This window comes from Globicephala melas, chromosome 4, assembly GCF_963455315.2.
Source record: "Globicephala melas chromosome 4, mGloMel1.2, whole genome shotgun sequence".
NCBI classification, from domain to species: domain Eukaryota; kingdom Metazoa; phylum Chordata; class Mammalia; order Artiodactyla; family Delphinidae; genus Globicephala; species Globicephala melas.
In genome coordinates, this window is record NC_083317.1 from 117,154,276 (window position 1) to 117,173,869 (window position 19,594).

At 43.2% G+C, this 19,594-nt stretch overlaps 1 protein-coding gene across 2 annotated transcripts in view; it reads right to left on the reverse strand.

The window, feature by feature from the left end:
• GYG1 (glycogenin 1) overlaps nucleotides 1-19,182 on the reverse strand; it is a 38,192-nt gene extending 19,010 nt beyond the window's left edge. For both annotated transcript variants that reach the window (XM_030873280.2, XM_060298505.1), the window contains exons 1-4: nucleotides 19,046-19,182; nucleotides 16,432-16,567; nucleotides 14,409-14,583; nucleotides 13,948-14,110 (exon numbers count right to left, since the gene is read on the reverse strand). In XM_030873280.2, coding sequence (XP_030729140.1) covers nucleotides 13,948-14,110; nucleotides 14,409-14,583; nucleotides 16,432-16,567; nucleotides 19,046-19,052 — 481 coding nt within the window. In that variant the 5' untranslated portion in view covers nucleotides 19,053-19,182. The remainder of the gene's footprint in view (nucleotides 1-13,947; nucleotides 14,111-14,408; nucleotides 14,584-16,431; nucleotides 16,568-19,045) is intronic.
• Nucleotides 19,183-19,594: the final 412 nt, after the last annotated feature.

The following is a 19,594-nucleotide window of genomic DNA, read 5'->3' on the forward strand; positions in this document are numbered from 1 at the left end:
CATGTGTGTAGGGGGGCGGGTGACAGGCAAGGAGAACCCTGCTCTTTCAAAGTATGAGGCTGGTATACTGCACAGTTACTTCCCTCCTTGGTCTGCTCTGCCCTGAGACCTAGTTTCCTTTCTAAACATACAGCAGGTCCAACTGGCTGTCATTATTATTTGGTTTTTCTTGGTTTTGAAAGAGACTTTAAAAATCTGGAGAGGTATTTAGTGTTTGGAACTAAGCAGTAAGATTGGGGCATTAGGTTTAAAGTCCAAATGTACCTTACCTATCCTCTGTGTAGCCCATCCTTTCCAAATACCCTCGATCAACTCTATGGATCAAAGGCATTCACTGAACAAATGTCCATGGGGTGACCCTTCTGTATGAGGAGGCTCTGACAGGTCCACATTCCTCAAGGGACAAATAGCTCAACAGAGGATCAAGGTTTCACCCTTGAAAATTCTGAAGGACAATAAGGATGGCATCAGGATATGCTTTACTTGTTCAGCTACACAGAAGATTTTAGCTACACAGACAAATTAACGTATTTTGAGACATAAAATTTTAAGCCAAAACACGATACCACTCATCAGAGGCTGACCTTGGATCCTATGAAGTCCCCCAGATGTGGGCACAGACACTGATGGCTGAGGTACAGAAGCCTAAAGCCTTACTATAACAATTTCCTTTTATACATAAACATCAAAATAATGGTTGCGGTACTCTTCATAGCAGCTTTATAGGTAATATTGCAAAATTGGAAAGAGCCGAAGCGTCCCTCCACAGGTTTATGAGTGTGACACCTCCGTACAACTGAATATTACTCAGCAATAAGGAGGCACAGATCATCGATACCGCAGCAACTTACACGGATCTCAAGAGAATTACGCTGAGTGAAAAACTCCCTTCCTGCAAGCTTACATACTGTTATGATCCCATCTGTACAACATCCTTCACATGACCATATTATGAAGACAGAGAACAGATCTGTGGTTGCCAGCAGTGAGGGAGGGGGAGAGGGAGAGTAGAGGCCACGGCTACAAAAGGGTAGCAAGAGGGACCCCTGTGACGGAACAGTTCTGTACCTTGATGGTGGTGGTGGTCACACCAATCTACACATGTGAAAAAATTGCATGGAAAACATATACACACACACAGACACCAATGAATACATGTAAAATTGGTGAAGTCTGAATACGATTGGTGGGCTCTATCAATGTGTCAATTCCTGTTGTGGAATTACAGTTATACAAGATGTTACCACTGGGGGAAACTGGGTGAAGGGTATATGGGGTCTCTCTATACTGTTTTTTACAACTGCATTGTAAATCTACAATTCTCTCAAAATAAAAAGTTTCTTTAAAAGTCTGAGGATTAATGTAGCTAAAATGCAAAATACCATCAAGAACTGTTAGTCATTAGATTCTAGATTCCACAGGGACAGAGATTATGGCTCTTTTTGCTTACCACTGTAATTCTAGCAGGTAGCAGAATGCCTTACAAATGGGTAAGTTATTTGTAGAATGAATGCAAGAACCGTGAAGATGTTTGTTAACAGCAGAAAAGTTGAAAACTTTAATATTCCACCACAGAGGAATGGTTAGTACACTGTGATACTCATCACTCCCTGAATATTATTCAGCCATTAAAACCAGTGGTTTTAAAGACCATGAGTCCACTGCATAATATACAGATATACAATGACATATAACATGATTGTAACTAAGAACATAAACATTCCTACTAGAAGAAAATAACAGTAATTGTGTGAGGAGACTGGTGATAACAGATGTTCCCTCCCCCTGACTTTTCCTTAATATTGTTATGTTATTTTTGTAATTCTAAAATATTAATAATACAATTGGGGCAAGAATGAGAATTGTGCCAAGACCGTTTCTTTCCAAACATTTGCACTTATTTATTTTCATTATGAAATATATTATCAAAAGAAAAATGTAAGTGTAGGTTACAAAGCATACTAATAATAACACTACACATCCCCAATAGCCAACTAAAAAACTCAAACATTACCAATACTGGTTAAATTCTCTGTGCGGGCTCCCTAATCCCATCTCAGAGCCCCCCACCCCAGAAGTAACTACTTATCATGAATTTTGTTTGTAATTATCTTGATTTCCTTTATCACATGTGTGTATCTCCAGACAATATATGTATTTCCACTTGTTTTTGAACTTTGTAAAACTGGGCATCATATATGTATTTTTTTCTACTACTTGTTTTTTCCTGCCACATTTTAAAGACCTTTTGAAAATGAAGCATTTCCACTTAAAATGACCACCGACCTCATGTAATGCAGTAAAGAAATCTAATTCCATGACGTTGGAATAGTAGTTGTAAAGCAGAACTTCCCAGTCTGACAGGGTGAGCCTGAGAAACAGGAGTCAGAGCTGTTGATCCCTCAGAGCCCCTGGCTGGCCAGCCTGTTCCCTTTGACCCTCAGGTACCCTACAAATACCATCAGTCCCTCGGCCGTGTGCCACGGCAGGGCTGAGTGACACTGGTAGGACAGGAAACAAGCAAGAAGTGGAAGAGGCAGGGCAGGAGACGTGTGCATCCACGGTACACGTTCCACTGGCAAACCCTTCAACACTCAACAAGGACCCTGCCTCTACAGGGCACAGAACATACAGACCATGAAACTTCCGTGGCCACTGACCTCATCATTATGTGACTACGAAGGGTCACCATTTAGCCAAAAATTGTGGATTAAAAATAGAATTAAACACCACCTAGAAGTCTGCGGCTTCTTAAATAATGTTTAAATTCAGCATTCTAACCATCTTTTTCCAAATACACAAGTCTACATCTCAAAGTCAGGCAAAACAACCTTTTCGTTTCACTAAAAACAATCTGTGTGGTGTTATCAATATCCTCTCTTTAAAAGTCCCTGAATTAGAGCACAATTTAAAGCAGAATGCAAATCTAAGCACATCTGTGCTACAACACATACAAGGATGTCATGAAGGCTGCTGCGTTTTCACTACGAAAACCCCAGGACTTTTGCCCAGTACATTCTGGTCAGGCTTCCAGAGGCAGCTTTATTTATTGTGACAGGTTAAGACACTTTTAATCTCAATCAGCTCAGAAGCAACAAGCATGATAGCAGACATGCCAGCAGCTGTGATCCAGCAGGCAAGGGTGTGGCAACACAGGTGAGAGACAGATAGGAAATGGAACAAGAGACACACGGCACCTGTTTTGCAACCAAAAGCTAATATCAGATTCCATATCTTCCTTCCCCCAGGCTGGCCAAGAGCCAGTAATAACCTTACAACCACCCGGTATTTTCCAGGTCTTTTGACCAGAGTCATGAACTTGGTAAACATGGACATATCACAGTATTTATCAGAAACGGTGGCCATTATTTTATGAGACAGAAATGGAGTTGAGTGCTGTTTTTTAAATTTGTGCACTTGTTCAATGCTTATGTAGTCTGTGTGCTTTTCCACAGTTTGTTGGCAGCTGGCTTGCCTACTGTGGATAGCAGGGAGGGTGGGTCAACTTTGGTTTAAACATGAACCCTAGTTTCTCAGCCCCAAGGAAATGGTCCCCTCAAAGTAAAGTTTAGGATCCAGGAGCAGGGGAATCACCTGGGAGCCTGCTAGAAATGCAGAATGGTAAGCCCCACCCCAGACCTACAGAATCGGAATCCGCATTTGAATCCCCAGGTGATGTGTTTGCATATTAAACTCTGAGTAGCACTGGTCTAGAGTCTTTTAGAGAATGACTCCTTTTTTATTTGATTATATCAGAGAATATAACTCTCAGAAATGTCATTTATACAGAAAATGTCTGAGGATATAGAAATTAGGTGTAGGCATGATAGGATGATGAATAAGACAGGTTCCAGCTCTCAAATGGTTCTCAATCTAATCAGGGGGTAGAGGAACATAAACCAAGCAAAAGTAATTTAAAGCAAAATGTGCTTAATACTATAAGAGAGGTATAGACAAGCGCCGAAATGAAAATGTGGCTCACACCTTAACACTGACTTCCTATAATATGCTGGGCAAGTATCATCACTGCGGCCTCCAGACAGCATGCCAAGTCTACTAAGTTACAGTTCGTGAACGGTCCAGCGCTTGGGGGTATTTCCACGAGGTTTACTAAGGATCATCGGATTAAGCCCAGGTGCCTCATGGGTATCCAGGTACTTGGAGCTCTGGTCTCAGCATCACTGCATCTCACTGGCCTCAATCCATTTAAGCCAAGAACAACTGATTTATTTTACCATTTCATGTTACAGCTTTTGTTTCTCACCTTTAAAAATATAGATTTTAATAATCAAGCTATTAAATAATAATATAGATGCAAGGGAACACTTATTTGTGGTTTAAATTTCACTTTCTCAGTTTAAGGCAGGTCCTCCTCGTCTAGAGTCTCTTAGCGCTCTGCATTTTTCAGAATCATGGTGACATAATTAATTGTACGGTCTCATAAAATATGTACAAGCTTTATAGAGGCAGGGATACAATCTGTATTATTTACCAGTCTATTCCTAGCCCTTAAACTTAGTATCTTCACCAGATTAGGAGCTCAAATGATTTTTTTAAATACTACAGGAATGGATTATAGAAATAAAGACAAGAGTAATCATTTCTAAGAATACTTCCAGACCCACAAAACAATATGAGACTATCAACTGTGCTGCTGATTTAAAAAGACAAAGTAACTCAGAGACAGAGAGAACAAACTAATGGTTGCCACTGGGGAGAGGAAAAGGGAGGGCGGCAAGACAGGGGTAGGGGATTAAGAGGTACAAACTACTATGTATTAAATAAATAAGCTACAAGCATATACTGTACAGCACAGGGAATACAGCCAATATTTTATAGTAACAAATCGAGTATAACCTTTAAAAATTGTGCATCACTATGTTGTACACCTGATACATAATACGGTGAATCGACTATATCTCATTAATAAAATAAAATGCATCCAATAGTTTAACAATTAAAAAAAGACAAAATATTTCTAGACATTCCAGTTTAGCAGGGAGGAACAGCAGCTGTAGAGATAGAAGACATAAGCTTCTGTGTCTTCATTTCTAAAATGAGGAATTTATCAGCTGCTGTCTCTACTTATTCAGGGGAATGAATTTTAAGTAATTAATCTGTAATAAATCCAGTGTAATAGAGATTTTCCTGTATCCCGTATCATTCTCTGATACATTTTCGTGACTGCTGCAGTGTGGGGTAATTGCGAGGGAAGGGACAAAACGACACTCACATAACCCAGCCACAGCATCAACTGTCTGGTCCAGACCTGGCTCTGCCACCAGCTCAGGGATACTGGGCAAGTGGCTGTCCTAACTGTATCAACACTGGGTGCCCAGTAGTAGCTATACAGCAGGCCTTCAATAGATATCTGTTGAATTAATATATTAATAAGTAAATGAATGACTACTTCACAGAACTGTTGAGGAATAAATGAAGAAGTAAAATGACCAGCCTAAGAGCCTATAACACTTTAGTCCTTCCCACCATCTCTATTTCTCACAAGGTTCATGATCTCTTCTGGTTACAAGGCTAGAAAGAAACAGATGGCTAAAAAAAAAAAAATACTCAAGGGTACAATGAGATAAAAATAGCTCTTAACATAAAACTTGTCTGTACTCATTTATTTTGCTACTACATGTTATGACTTTTGCTTTTCATCTTTACTTATTCAAGATACTACCCAAACTATCAATTAAACGATAGAAATGCAAGAGAAGAGAGTAATTTTCAAAGCAACTGATAAAATAGTTTAAGGGCCACAAGCAGTCTAGTGTGTGGGCAGCTGGAAAAGCTTACCACGAGCACCTGTCAGAGTGGAACCTATCAAGTCAGGGAACCAGGTGAGACACACCTGAATGTCTGCGCTCATTTGGTTTGAACAAGACAAGTACTATCTGGGAATACCTCTCTCCTTCATTCCTTTTTTGGGCAGATCCAGCTTGAATCCAAACTAATTGCAAAGATTAGGGAAGGTAGCACTGGGGTCAATTTTACACTTTAATAGATAGCACCGCCAAATATTTTCTGTTAAAAATTATTTTAAAACTTTACTGTAGGGCTTCCCTGGTGGTGCAGTGGTTGAGAGTCCGCCTGCCGATGCAGGGGACACGGGTTCGTGCCCCGGTCCGGGAAGATCCCACGTGCCGTGAAGTGGCTGGGCCCATGAGCCACGGCTGCTGAGCCTGCACATCCGGAGCCTGTGCTCTGCAACGGGAGAGGCCACAACAGTGAGAGGCCCGCGTACCGAAAAAAAAAAAAAAAAAATCACTTTACTGTACTCTCCTGGTTTATTATATTTCCAAGCACAGGAAAAAAATGTTCAGTTTAAGGGTCTCAGTGACCACTTAAATTAGAATATGTAACACACAGTTTTAATGACCTCACAGAGGATCTTAGGTTCTGCTGAAAGAAAACCATAACTAATATTCTATCACCAATTTACTCTGTCCTATTTTTTTTTGAAAACTCAACTACAGACCAAAATTTCATTATTCCAGAAAAAAAAAGTTTCGAGTATTTAGCTTACACTAATGAATTCCAAGATTTTAAAAAAATGGTTACTTCAAGTTGGAAAATATGAATTCCTCTTTTTTTACTTACGTTTTTAAAACTAACATATGCAAATGAAATTTAATAGACAGCAATTTTCAAGCACTAAACTCTTCAACTGTACAGGCACCTGTAATTTAGGGGGGTCACGGGGCAAAAGGAAATAAATCTCAACTTGCATCCAGATTGATTTCGTCAAATGAGGAATCAAGGGGATCACATGAGTACGTGGAGGCAAGACTGCTGACTAGTACCTACGAAACCTTGACCTCTTGCCTTCTCACTGCTAAATCCTGAAGTTGACCTTATCTTGTCACAGTCTATAAAATGTTAGTGTATGTATTTCCCAATAGCTGTTGTACAACTCTTCAGGAAACATGTAACTTCGGTTATGAAGTAAGTGCCAAGATAGTTTGCAAATATTAACAGTATAGGAAACTTAGACACTTCATTGTGGGAAATTAAATGCCAGCCGTAAGTTAGGTATGAAGTCACTAGTTTGAAATTCTAACACTCTAGATATTGAGGAAGGAAAAAAGAGATGTCAAGGTACCTAGCATGATCTGCCATGTTAGGATTATTCTCTTGGCCAGAGGCGAGGGTGGGGTGTGATTAGAGCGCTGGTGATGAGAAGCCTGACAAGCCACATTCTTTCACGTTAGAAGGGCTGCAGAAGCAGCTGCAGATACTCAGCCATCAGAGGCCGGGTGGCTCGTCAGTGGACACCAGATCCCATCAGTTCTCGATGCATGTATACAGGAGATTAAGCAGGACTTGCAAGACATTCAGACTGAGACAGTCATCTGCGAATAGGTTTTCTTTAGTATCAGTCTAAAAATGCTGGGACTTAAGACCCCCTGTTCAGTAAAACTGGGGGTGGGAGACGGTGGGGAGATACTGTGCATATGAGAAAATGTACGGTAAGGTGAAAGGAAACACCTGAAAGCGCTCATCTCCGTGCCTATGGCATGACATCTACACAAGACAGGGCACTGCATTGAGAGCCTGAAGCAAAGCAAGCAAAGCACCAGAAAAGGATGTAGCTTACAAAGAAATATTTTATTAAGTGTAAGTCCAACAAGTCTTCATGTCACACAGATATGGATTCAACAGGATGGTAAATCCCTTCACAGAGGAGCACGCTCCCATGGTACGCAGCGCGCTTTCTTTGATGAGTAGGTAAAGCTTCTCCGGAACACATCAAGCGAAAAAACATTTCATTTAACAGCCGCTGCTTTATTTTTCAGTTGAATTTAAACACTATATTGAGAATAACCAAAAGTTCCTATCTGCATAGTTGAATTTTCAACTGCTTCAACTAAGCATTTCTACTAACAGAAAAAATTCCAATCCTTAGCCACCAAGGAGCCAGTAAACGGAATACCTTACAGAAGGGCCAGCTGCTGGAAACCCTGCTGCTGAATAACGAACGTGCTAGCGGGCACAGGCTCTCCCAGTTGTTTCAGATTCTGGCTGCAAGAGCAGAAAGTGCTTTCTAGTTAAGCACTTTTCACATGGTCTTGCTTCTTAACAACGAATTCGTCAACTCCTCTAGTACCTCTTGGTTCTAGAACAAGGTACACGATCCAGGTTGGTCTCTGCCAGCTAGTTAATTCGTTTTATACTCTGAAACTGTAACCTGGGTAATTGATCACGGCACACTACTGTTGGGTATCCAAACTCTTATCTTGCAACAATAAAATCGAATCCTCCTTAGGCAATTGCAGCCGTGTGGATTGTAGGCAGCTGGATCTACATTAGAATATGACTCACTTACTGGAGCTGAGAATTTACACGGAATTTCTGGCAGGGTTACACTACTTCCTTTACATTTAACGACAGGAGGTGAAGAAAGCCACACGCTGACGCTTCAGCCACAGTCGGATGGTTAAGACTTAAGGTTAGTGGACTTCCGCTAAAAATACTCCTATCTCCCTTCTGTGCAAAGGTAACGATTTTCATGCGAGCAGCAGAAATAAGGAATACATGTTTTGAACTAACATACCAATACAGCTTTCATTCCTTATACGAAAGGAAAGTAGGAGCTAAAAAAAAGCCAGGAAAGTGAAGAAGTGACATTGGGCCGTAACCACAGTGATCACTCAACACATTATTTCTTAAGGTTGCTTAAAGTAAGAAGGCGTTTCTTGTCGGACGCTACCATTCATGACGGTTCAGAAACTCCGGCTCACTGCTTTAGGGCATGTAACGACTTGACATAGAGCAGATTTTCTCACTACTGACATCCTGAGCCAGATGATTCTTTGGTGCAGGGGCTGTCCATGCATTGTACGATGTTTAGCAGCAGCCCTGGCCTCCACTCACGAGATGCCAGTAGAGCCCTCTCCACTCACTTGTGACCACCAACAGAGTCTCCAGACATTGCCAAAAGCCCCCTGGGGGACCAAATTACCCCAGGTTCAGCACTACTGCTGTAGAGTACAAACTAACCAAACAGTGAAGCAAGACTGAGACTTAAATTTCTTTGTTCTTTTCAAGGACATTTCAAAGAGCTGCATATCCCAAATCCTCAAAACACGAAACAGAATTCAATTTCTGGGAACAGCAACAACACAATTTCACGTATAACTAAAAATGTTCTAATTTCCAATCTCTTAATTTCAGCAATCAGACAAACGATTAGATGTACTCTTTTAATTCGAAAAGTTTAGATTTGAAATTTTGATTTTTAACTTTACAACTAGTTAATGGAAATGAGTCCTCATATCTGTACCCAGGGCTGAACCTTGGGTCAACTGAGGATGGCTGTTCCTGCTAGTTTAGAAAGATCTACTCACTTCAGATCTCATATCTGCTCTTGGAGAGGGAAGGGAAAGGAAAGAAGCCTCTGGCACCTGGTGTCTGGCTCAGGCCTCTGGCCACCCCCATGTTCCTCACCTGGGCGTCTGTCACAACGTCAAGTATCTAATAGTGAGTCACTGCTGAGAGGGCATCTCCTTAGTGCAAATCCTTCTTCGTAGATACAACTGGGTCTCTTCTTGATTCAAAAGATTCTGAACATTAGTTTTTAAAAGAGCTTATTTTGCATGCTAACCATCAGTATTGTCTTGTTGTGTGTGATTTACTGTTGTTGTTAAAAAAAAGTGGCTTAGGGCTTCCCTGGTGGCACAGTGGTTGAGAGTCCGCCTGCCGATGCAGGGGACACGGGTTCGTGCCCCGGTACAGGAGGATCCCACATGCTGTGGAGTGGCTGGGCCCGTGAGCCATGGCCACTTGGCCTGCGCGTCCGGAGCCTGTGCTCCGCCAACAGGAGAGGCCACAACAGTGAGAGGCCCGGGTACCACAAAAAAAAAAAAAAAAGTGGCTTATTCACAGTTTCAATTTCATTGCTTGTGACTGGTCTGTTCATATTTTCTATTTCTTCCTGGTTCAGTCTTGGAAGGTTATACCTTTCTAAGAATTTGTCCATTTCTTCCAGGTTGTCCATTTTATTGGCATAGAGTTGCTTGTAGTAGTCTCTTAGGATGCTTTGTATTTCTGCAGTGTCCAATGTAATTTCTCCCTTTTCATTTCTAATTTTATTGATTTCAGTCCTCTCTTTTTCTTGATGAGTCTGGCTAAAGGTTTATCAATTTTGTTTACCTTCGCAAAGAACCAGCTTTTAGTTTTATTGATCTGTGCTATTGTTTTCTTTGTTTCTATTTTATTTATTTCTGCTCTGATCTTTATGATTTTTTTCCTTCTACTAACTCTGGGTTTTGTTTGTTCTTCTTTCTCTAGTTTACTGAGGTGTAAGGTTAGATTGTTTATTTGAGATTTTACTTTTTTCTTGACGTAGGCTTGTATTGCTATGTACTTCCCTCTTAGAACTGCTTTCGTTGCATCCCATAGGTTTTGGATCATCATGTGTTCGTAGCAATTTGTCTCTAGGTATTTTTTGATTTCCTCTTTGATTTTTTCAGTGATCTCTTGGTTATTTAGTAACGTATTGCTAAATAAGATATAAGCTTCCAAGACAGAACCAGGAAGAGATAAAAAATATGAACAGACCAATCACAAGTAATGAAATTGAAACTGTGATTAAAAATCTTCCAACAAACGAAAGTCCAGGACCAGATGGCTTCACAGGTGAATTCTATCAAATATTTAGAGAAGAGCCAAAACCCATCCTTCTCAAACTCTTCCAAAAAATTGCAGAGAAAGGAACACTCCCAAACTCATTCTATGAGGGCACCATCACCCTGATACCCAAACCACACAAAGATACTACAAAAAAAGAAAATTACAGACCAATATCACTGATGAATATAGATGCAAAAATCCTCAACAAAATACTAGCAAACAGAATCCAACAACACATTAAAAGGATCATACACCATGAACAAGTGGGATTTATCTCAGGGATGCAAGGATTCTTCAACATATGCAAATCAATCAAAGTGATACACCATATTAACAAACTGAAGAATAAAAACCATATGATCACCTCAGTAGATGCAGAAAAAGCTTTTGACAAAATTCAACACCCATTTATGATAAAAACTCTCCAGAAAGTGGGTACAGAGGGAACCTACCTCAACATAATAAAGACCATATATGACAAACCCACAGCAAACATCATTCTCAATGGTGAAAAACTGAAGGCATTTCCTCTAAGATCAGGAACAAGACAAGGATGTCCACTTTCGCCACTATTATTCAACATAGTTTTGGAAGTCCTAGCCATGGCAATCAGAGAAGAAAAAGAAATAAAAGGAATACAAATTGGAAAAGAAGAAGTAAAACTGTCACTGTTTGCAGATGACATGATACTATACATAGAGAATCCTAAAGATGCCACCAGGAAACTACTAGAGCTAATCAATGAATTTGGTAAAGTTGCAGGATACAAAATTAATGCACAGAAATCTCTTTCATTCCTATACACTAATGATGAAAAATCTGAAAGAGAAATTATGGAAACACTCTCATTTACCATTGCAACAAAAAAGAATAAAATACCTAGGAATAAACCTACCTAGGGAGACAAAAGACCTGTATGCAGAAAACTATAAGACACTGATGAAAGAAATCAAAGATGACACAAACAGATGGAGAGATATACCATGTTCTTGGATTGGAAGAATCAATATTGTGAAAATGACTATACCACTCAGAGCAATCTACAGATTCAATGCAATCCCTATCAAATTACCAGTGGCACTAGAATTAAAATTTGTATGGAGACACAAAAGACCCCGAATAGCCAAAGTAGTCTTGAGGGAAAAAAACAGAGATGGAGGAATCAGACTCCCTGACTTCAGAGTATACTACAAAGCTACAGTAATCAAGACAATATGGTACTGGCACAAAAACAGAAATGGAACAGGATAGAAAGCCCAGAGATAAACCAATGCACCTATAGTCAACTAATCTATGACAAAGGAGGCAAGAATATACAATGGAGAAAAGACAGTCTCTTCAATAAGTGGTGCTGGGGAAACTGGACAGCTACATGGAAAAGAATGAAATTAGAACACTCCCTAACACCATACACAAAAATAAACTCAAAATGGATTAGAGACCTAAATGTAAGACCAGAAACTATAAAACTCTTAGAGAAAAACATAGGAAGAACACTCTTTGACACAAATCACAGCAAGATCTTTTTTGATCCACCTCCTAGAGTAATGGAAATAAAAACAAAAAAAAACCAAATGGGACCTAATGAAACTTGAAAGCTTTTGCAAAGCAAAGGAAACTACAATGAAGACAAAAAGACGACCCTCAGAATGGGAGAAAATATTTGCAAATGAATCAACAGACAAAGGATTAATCTTCATAATATATAAACAGCTCATGCAGCTCGATATTAACAAAACAAACAACCCAATCCAAAAATGGGCAGAAGAACTAAATATACATTTCTCCAAAGAAACACAGATGGCCAAGAAGCACAGGAAAAGCTGCTCAACATCACTAATTATTAGAGAAACGCAAATCAAAACTACAATGAGGTATCACCTCACACCAGTTAGAATGGGCATCATCAGAAAATGTACAAACAACAAATGCTGGAGAGGGTGTGGGAAAAAGGGAACCTTCTTGCACTGTTGGTGGGAATGTAAATTGATACAACTACTATGGAGAACAGTATGGAGGTTCCTTAAAAAACTAAAAACAGAATTACCATTTGACCCCTCAATCCCACTACTGGGCATATACCCAGAGAAAACCATAATTCAAAAGACACATTCACCCCAATTTTCATTGCAGCACTATTTACAATAGCCAGGTCATGGAAGCAACCTAAATGCCCATCGACAGACAAATGGATAAAGAAGATGTGGTGTATATATACCATGGAGTATTACTCAGCCATAAAAAGGAATGAAATTGGGTCATTTGTATAGACGTGGATGGATCTAGAGACTCTCATACAGAGTGAAGTAAGTCAGAAAGAGAAAAACAAATATCGTATATTAACGCATATATGTGGAATCTAGAAAAATGGTACAGATGAACTGGTTTGCAGGGCAGAAATAGAGACACAGATGTAAAGAACAAACATGGACACCAAGGTGGGAAAGTAGCGGGGTGGTGGTGGTGGTGGTGGGATGAATTGGGAGATTGGGATTGACATGTATACACTGATGTGTATAAAATGGATGACTAATAAGGACCTGCTGTATAAAAAATAAATGAAATAAAATTCAAAAATTCAAAGAAAAAGTGGCTTATTATTTATTATTTTAGAGACTGGCATAAAATAGAAGCATACCTACTAATCAATTTACCCAAAATTCTCCAAAGGATGTGAGGTCCTAAATCACAAATAGTCAGAACCTTTCTACATAAACATATAGCTATAGATACACTTAGGCATTATGGAAAATGGATGGTGACTTTGCCAATGTTCTACTCCTTAGCCTTGCAGACCACTCTACCTGATGCACTGCCTTATAGAGAGTGACAATTCGGAGACAAAGATTATTCACATAGTCTTTCTATCTTCTTTTTCAGTGCCTCCCGAAAGAATGAGAGCCTAGGTTTATTCCTCAAATTTCCACGGAGACAATACTGGGTCCTCCTGTTAGCTCTTGTACTTAAGTTTACTCAGGTTTAAAGATAGTTGTTAAACTTTTTGAGCTGTATAATAGTCTTTTGAATTCTTGAATAATTATGGTTCATTTATCATACTCTAATTTAGACACAGGAAGGCCAATGAAAGGCAAGTCTGTAAAACAGCCTATGTACCATGTACCTACAGGAAAAAGATGCACGTGCACACACACAACACACAACACTATTTCCCAGAACGACACAACTTCAAATGCTTGCCACATCTCATATGTCGCTATCTTCCAGACACAAGGAACCATAGCAACTCCCAGAGAAGAGCAGCCCCTAGAAGATACTCACAGCTTGTCAGATATAAAGAAAACAGATACATACCATCAAAACTACCTTGCTCAGAAGCAAGGTGCAACAGCTGATTGTACGTTTCAACTGAAGGCTGATAAACAAAGACTCCAGAATTGAAGCAGTCAGGCCACCCTGGGTCTGGTGCCGCCGACAATTCTTCTCTCTCAAAAAGATCATCGATATTTGCTAGGACCTGATTCAAGGGCAATGGGGCAGGAAGAAGGGAAAGCATTTCAGAACTGTTCTGCTGCGGTATAACCTTCTTAAGTTCTCCTTAAGTTATCCAACACAAAAGATGCAGTCTGTTGCTGGTCTTAACTACTCAGATGACAGCTGTGAGGCAGCCTGGTCCTACTCTCCTTCAACACCTGACACTTTTTACAACAGTGGTTTTATCTGAACTTTACTGTCAAGTCTTGACAGCATTCTTCAAATGCCTAACTGGTCTCAGTTACTATATCCATCTTTCCAGCCATCAAAGCCATACTCACCAGGGTATCTGCATCCATGAATACACATTTTGAATACTGTGTAAGGGACCAGCAGTGGAGTTTAGTTAACGTGATGCCCAACTCAGGCCTCTTCATTAAGGTTAGATGAGCAGAATCACCACTGTCCAAGACATCTACCGTGATGACTTCATCAAAGATAGTCTCTAAAGTTTTCCTGTCAAAAATAAAATCCAGAAAACAGCTCTCAGCATCTCTTTAGAACAAGTGACCCATTTAACATAAGACGGTGTTCTATTTAGCTTATCAATTACAAGAGAATTTGTTACTTTGGTATATTGCAATCTCTTAAGTATGTCCTAATTTACTTCAGGACAAACTGTGTTGATTTGCACGTGCAGTTAACTTCACTAAAACAGTAAGAACTGCTTACTGTGAGGATGAACCTCTTATCTTAAAACATTATCACGGAAGTTTCCTATGTTTTATTGTACCACTGAATACCAGGCAAATTGTGAAACAGCTTGAAAAAACGTGACTGATGCTTGGTAATACATCTTTTCAACAGCCTATGCCTTTAACAATAATATTTTATTACAACGGGTTCTTGCTGACCACTGAATACTTTTACAAATGATATGGAGTTAAGTGCATGTACTATCTGCACTGAAGCCTATAACTAATAATTTTTGCCAAAGCAGTTGACGGAGAACTGCCTGAAGCTGTGTCCTAAAAGAAGTTAAATGACTCAATTATTTGGTTTCCATTTTTTTTAGCATCGCATACAGCCAGCACTTATTACGTGCTTTGCACTCCTGGCATGAGAGACTCACTTTAGTTGGTGAGGTACAACATTTCTCCCTGCCCCAAATTAACTGAAGATATATTTTAGAAAGCAAGCCTGAGGTGAGGTGAAGTGGGGTGTACTTAGGTAAGACACTAAACTCAGCACAAGGAAAAACACGTGATAAAGACAAACCATCGCCGAAAGTTTATAAAAATATCAAGGATGCAGAACAAAACTGGTAATGTATCATCTACCTCCAAAGCTGTACAAACATATGTTCTAGTTCACACAGTAAACTTGATCTCTGAAACAAATGGCGGCACCCTTTACCACAGTAAAGGGGGCTTGCTGTCGAAGGCTATATCCACCTTCTTACACGATTCTCACTGAATAGACTATAGATTAGGACATACACAAAGGAGACAGTTTGGGGGGGCATTTTCCTAAATTACCCTTTAGGAATAAGGTTCTTAGTGTGAAAGATATATGTATGTATGTATAATGCCTCTTTTTCAGAGGTCCTTGGCACGGGCTTACATTTTTTGAAAAAAGTCACAAAAAGAGCATTTTCAACCTCTAAAAGGGATAGGAGAATGCAAAAATAAACACAATACAGAGCTGCTAGTGTGCCCAGATATTCTCAAGTAAGTTAGTATTAGGATCAAGGTAGTTCATTCAGATACTTCAAAATTGAATTCCAACCAATTAACATGAACTAACCCAATCAAAGAACAGCTTGTGCTCCCTCAGGGTGCTCTCCTAGCAGGACCCCTAACTCTGAGAGCCCTCTGGCAAATATTCTAGTCTATTAAATTGTAAATAAAGATCTTTAGGTTACTAATGTCAATTGGGGTGGAGAAAACTGCTACTTTCTTTCAAAGTCCCGGGAGGTTTCCCCCTTAGAAACAGGAACAAAGTAGTCCCTGCTGCATCTGGGGAAAGGCATGCAAGTGAAGCGTGATGACATGAAGGGAATGGCTGGACTGAGTCACTCACTCGGATTACCCCAAGAGGACTTGCCCAAGGGAGAGCCCTACTCCTGGTTGGAATCGGCAAGGGCCAGGGCCAGAACACCAGCTCCCAGAGGGAGCTTGGCTGGAAGATCTCCCAAGAGCCAGGAAGAGGTTTCAGACCCAGGAATCCTTCACTCAGCAACTCTCCTCTTTCTCCACCAGCACGCAAACCCTGGAAAGGGTATGGCCTCAATGCCCACCGATGCCAGAAACAGGGGAGAGGGATGTCCGAGCCCCACCAACAGCGGGGCAGCGAGGTCCTCACCTCATGGAGTCCGAGACCTGTGGGGTGACGAGCACGGCCAGCCTCCTGGTGGTCCTGTGCTGTTTCAGAGACGAGCCCAGGACCAGGGCTCCTTTGGCGTAGGCATCGTTTGTGGTCAGTGTCACAAAGGCCTGATCTTAATACAAGGAAAACGAACACACATTCATTACACTATCCTACCTAGAAAACACCACCCCAGGACGCTTTTCAATCAATAATTTGGCAAAATCAGCTCCTCTGAGATCAACTTGCTGTATTAATAAAAGAGCAGCCTCTTGTGGGGCATTAGGGTGAGAGAGAGAACCCAGTGTCCGTTATAAGAATGGCTCAAGACCATTCTTTAGCAGGCAATCTTTGGCAACCTTCAAGAGGCTGACGAAGCTGTAAAAATTCAATCCAATTTAGAGTCCAGACATGCCAAATTCTCAGACTAAACAGCAGCTTAACACCCAGAGGGTGAACCTCAGGCAGTTAACAGGCAGTGAAGAAGAGATCAAGAAGTGCATTTTCTGTTTCTCCTACAAGGTACCATAGACAGTATTTTCAGCCAAGCACAAAGCCAGCCAACAACCTCAACTGAGAGCATCTGAAAGCAGAGGCCATATTCTTCATTCTGATGCTTACATGTTCCACGTCTCAGGCTTTTTCTACTGTTTCCTCAACCTGGAGCAAACACTCCATGGCTATCCAACCACCACTCTAGAGTCACTCTGAGTCTCTCTGAAACATCACCTCCCCCAAGAAGCCTTCCCTCCTTGATGCCTCTATCTAAATTGTGGCCCATCGCTGTTAAATGGATTTAGGGACCACCTCACAAGCTCTAGAAAACCTGCCTCCTTTTCCTTGGAGAAGCAAGCAGTACCCCTACCCTGTATCCTGAGGCACCTCAACAGACTCTCTCTCTCTCACACACACATTCAAAAATCAATCTCCAATCATCATTTAGTTGCCAGGCCCAGGGGCAAATGCATGAATTCTCCTTCCTCCTGAACGAGCCCCACCCTCGCAAGGCCACCAGCCCAGCCTTTAGGATTCCTCCAGCCCTTCCCCGGGATGATTCTGGAGCACACTCCCTCTCCAAATGGATTTTAACATTAGCAGGTTGGTGGGCATCCATACATACAGGGTACTTAGGATCAAGCTCTGCCAGGGCTCACTTGGGGCACGGCTGCCCAAGCAGGGAGTTGAGCCATTCTGTCATGAAGTCACTCTGTTTCCGTCTTAGGTTTCCTCATTCTCTCTTTGCCCATTTTCCAAAGTGGAGGCTGGGGGCAGTAGACATTCCATTGAGAAGTGAGAGGAAGTTGTAGGCTGTCAAGTGGGCCAGCACACTCCCCAGCTGCAGCTCTGAGGGCCATCTTCACAGGTAGCGTTGAACTCTCCTTTAAGTTGTAGAAAGTCTGGTGTGCCCTCCCCCAGGGTCACTGGCTTCCCAGCTAGTCACGCTAGGAAAGCTCAGAACAGGGCCTCCTGTCCCTTGCCATACCCCTCAACTTGAACTTGTTCCTTCAACCCATCATAAGATGGCAACATTTCAGTCAGCCTGTCCCAAGGACACTTAATCTGGGGCATAATGAATGATGTTTTAACACAAAAACGGTCCTGATACCAGGGGAGCACGGAGAAAAGTTTAGTAAGTAGGGTTCAAGGCTTTCACGAAGCTAGGATATGGATGATTTCCCAGATGAAGCGGGAAGCAGGACAAATGCTTCGGAACGGAGGCTAGAACGCCACACCTCGCAATGGAACAGGAAAGACCAGGGACAACTGGGTAGGAGGTTCAACCTTCCCAGAGACGGCCAAACCCCGGGTTACATCTGCAACCTTTCCGCAGCTCAATGGCTGTAATGATCCCACTGTTCGCCTCAACAGCACAGCAAGGACCAGTTACCTCGGGCCCTCCGGTCTTCGGGGTGCAGATTCGCCGTGCGGCCCGGACACCTTGCAACAAGTGGGCCGGCGCCCTCCCACCACGCCGGGCCCGCTCCCCGGGGGCGCTCGCCGGGCTCCGGCTTCCCGCAACCCAGCCCCAAAGGCCTAAAAATAGGCTCGGCGTGGCGGCCAGCGCCGGAGCGGGCGGCCGAGGAGCCGGGCCGGGGCCAGCGGCGTCCCCGCCTCGCAGCTGCCCCTTGCAGGAGTTCCTGCCCGCGGGCGGTGGGGGACGGCGCCTCGCGACCCGGCCGCGCTCCGGAGCTCGGAACCCGCGCCCCCGGGGAGCCGGCTCCCCACCCCCACGCAGCCGGCCGCAGCTGCTCCGCCTGCCCGCCCGCCCTTCACGGTGCGCGCAGGAGGAAGGGCAAGGAGACGGAAGCAGGAACGGGGGCTTCGGCGGAGGGCCCAGGCGCTGCCTGGCGGACCCCCTCGGCTGCGTCCGCGGGGTCCGGACGGCCGCTCGGGACCCCGGGGCGGCGGGGCAGCGGCTGACGCAAGAAGCGACACGCCCGGCTGCGGCCAGCCTGCAACTTTGCGGCGGTCCTCGTCCTGCTGGGAGCTCCCCCGGGGCGGAGCGGCGGGCGTGGGGGGAGAAGAGAGGCGGCGGGGCTACGAGGGGCCGCGCGGGGCGAAGAGTCCGGCGTCCCGGGGCGGCGGCGGCGGTGGGCGGCGCGGCGCATACCTGTCATGGTGCTGCCGGGGGTGCGGGCGGCTGCCGCAGCCGCAGCCGCAGGTTGGTGGCTCGGAGAAGCCGGGCGCTGGGAGCAAGCGCGGCCGGCGAGGAGGCGCGGCGGGAGCGGAGCGTCCGGCGGGAGCGGAGCGTCCGTCCGGAGCGCTCTTATAGCGGTCGTCACGTGGCCGCGCACGCTCCCCGCCCCCGCCGGCATCCTCCCCGGGAGGCGGCCCCGGGACTGCGGGACCCGGGACCTCACTTAGCCCTTGCACCCCTGAGGCTGGGCTCCGGGTCCATCTCCGCAGACCCTCTGGTCCTGCTTCTGCTCGCGCGGGGCACCTGCCTGGACCGCGGGACTCCGTGCACCCCCGAACCGGGGGTTTGGAGGGGGACTTTGGGGCAGAGTGTGGCATCACTGGGACAAACTCCCAAAGAAGCCAAGGGTTAGGGAACCTTCCAAAAAACCCCAGATCACTCTAGTTAGAATAATTCATCTGAACTGCTTGAATTAAACATAAAGTTTAATTCCACTTTCTTCACCTAGAATTCCAAATCAGC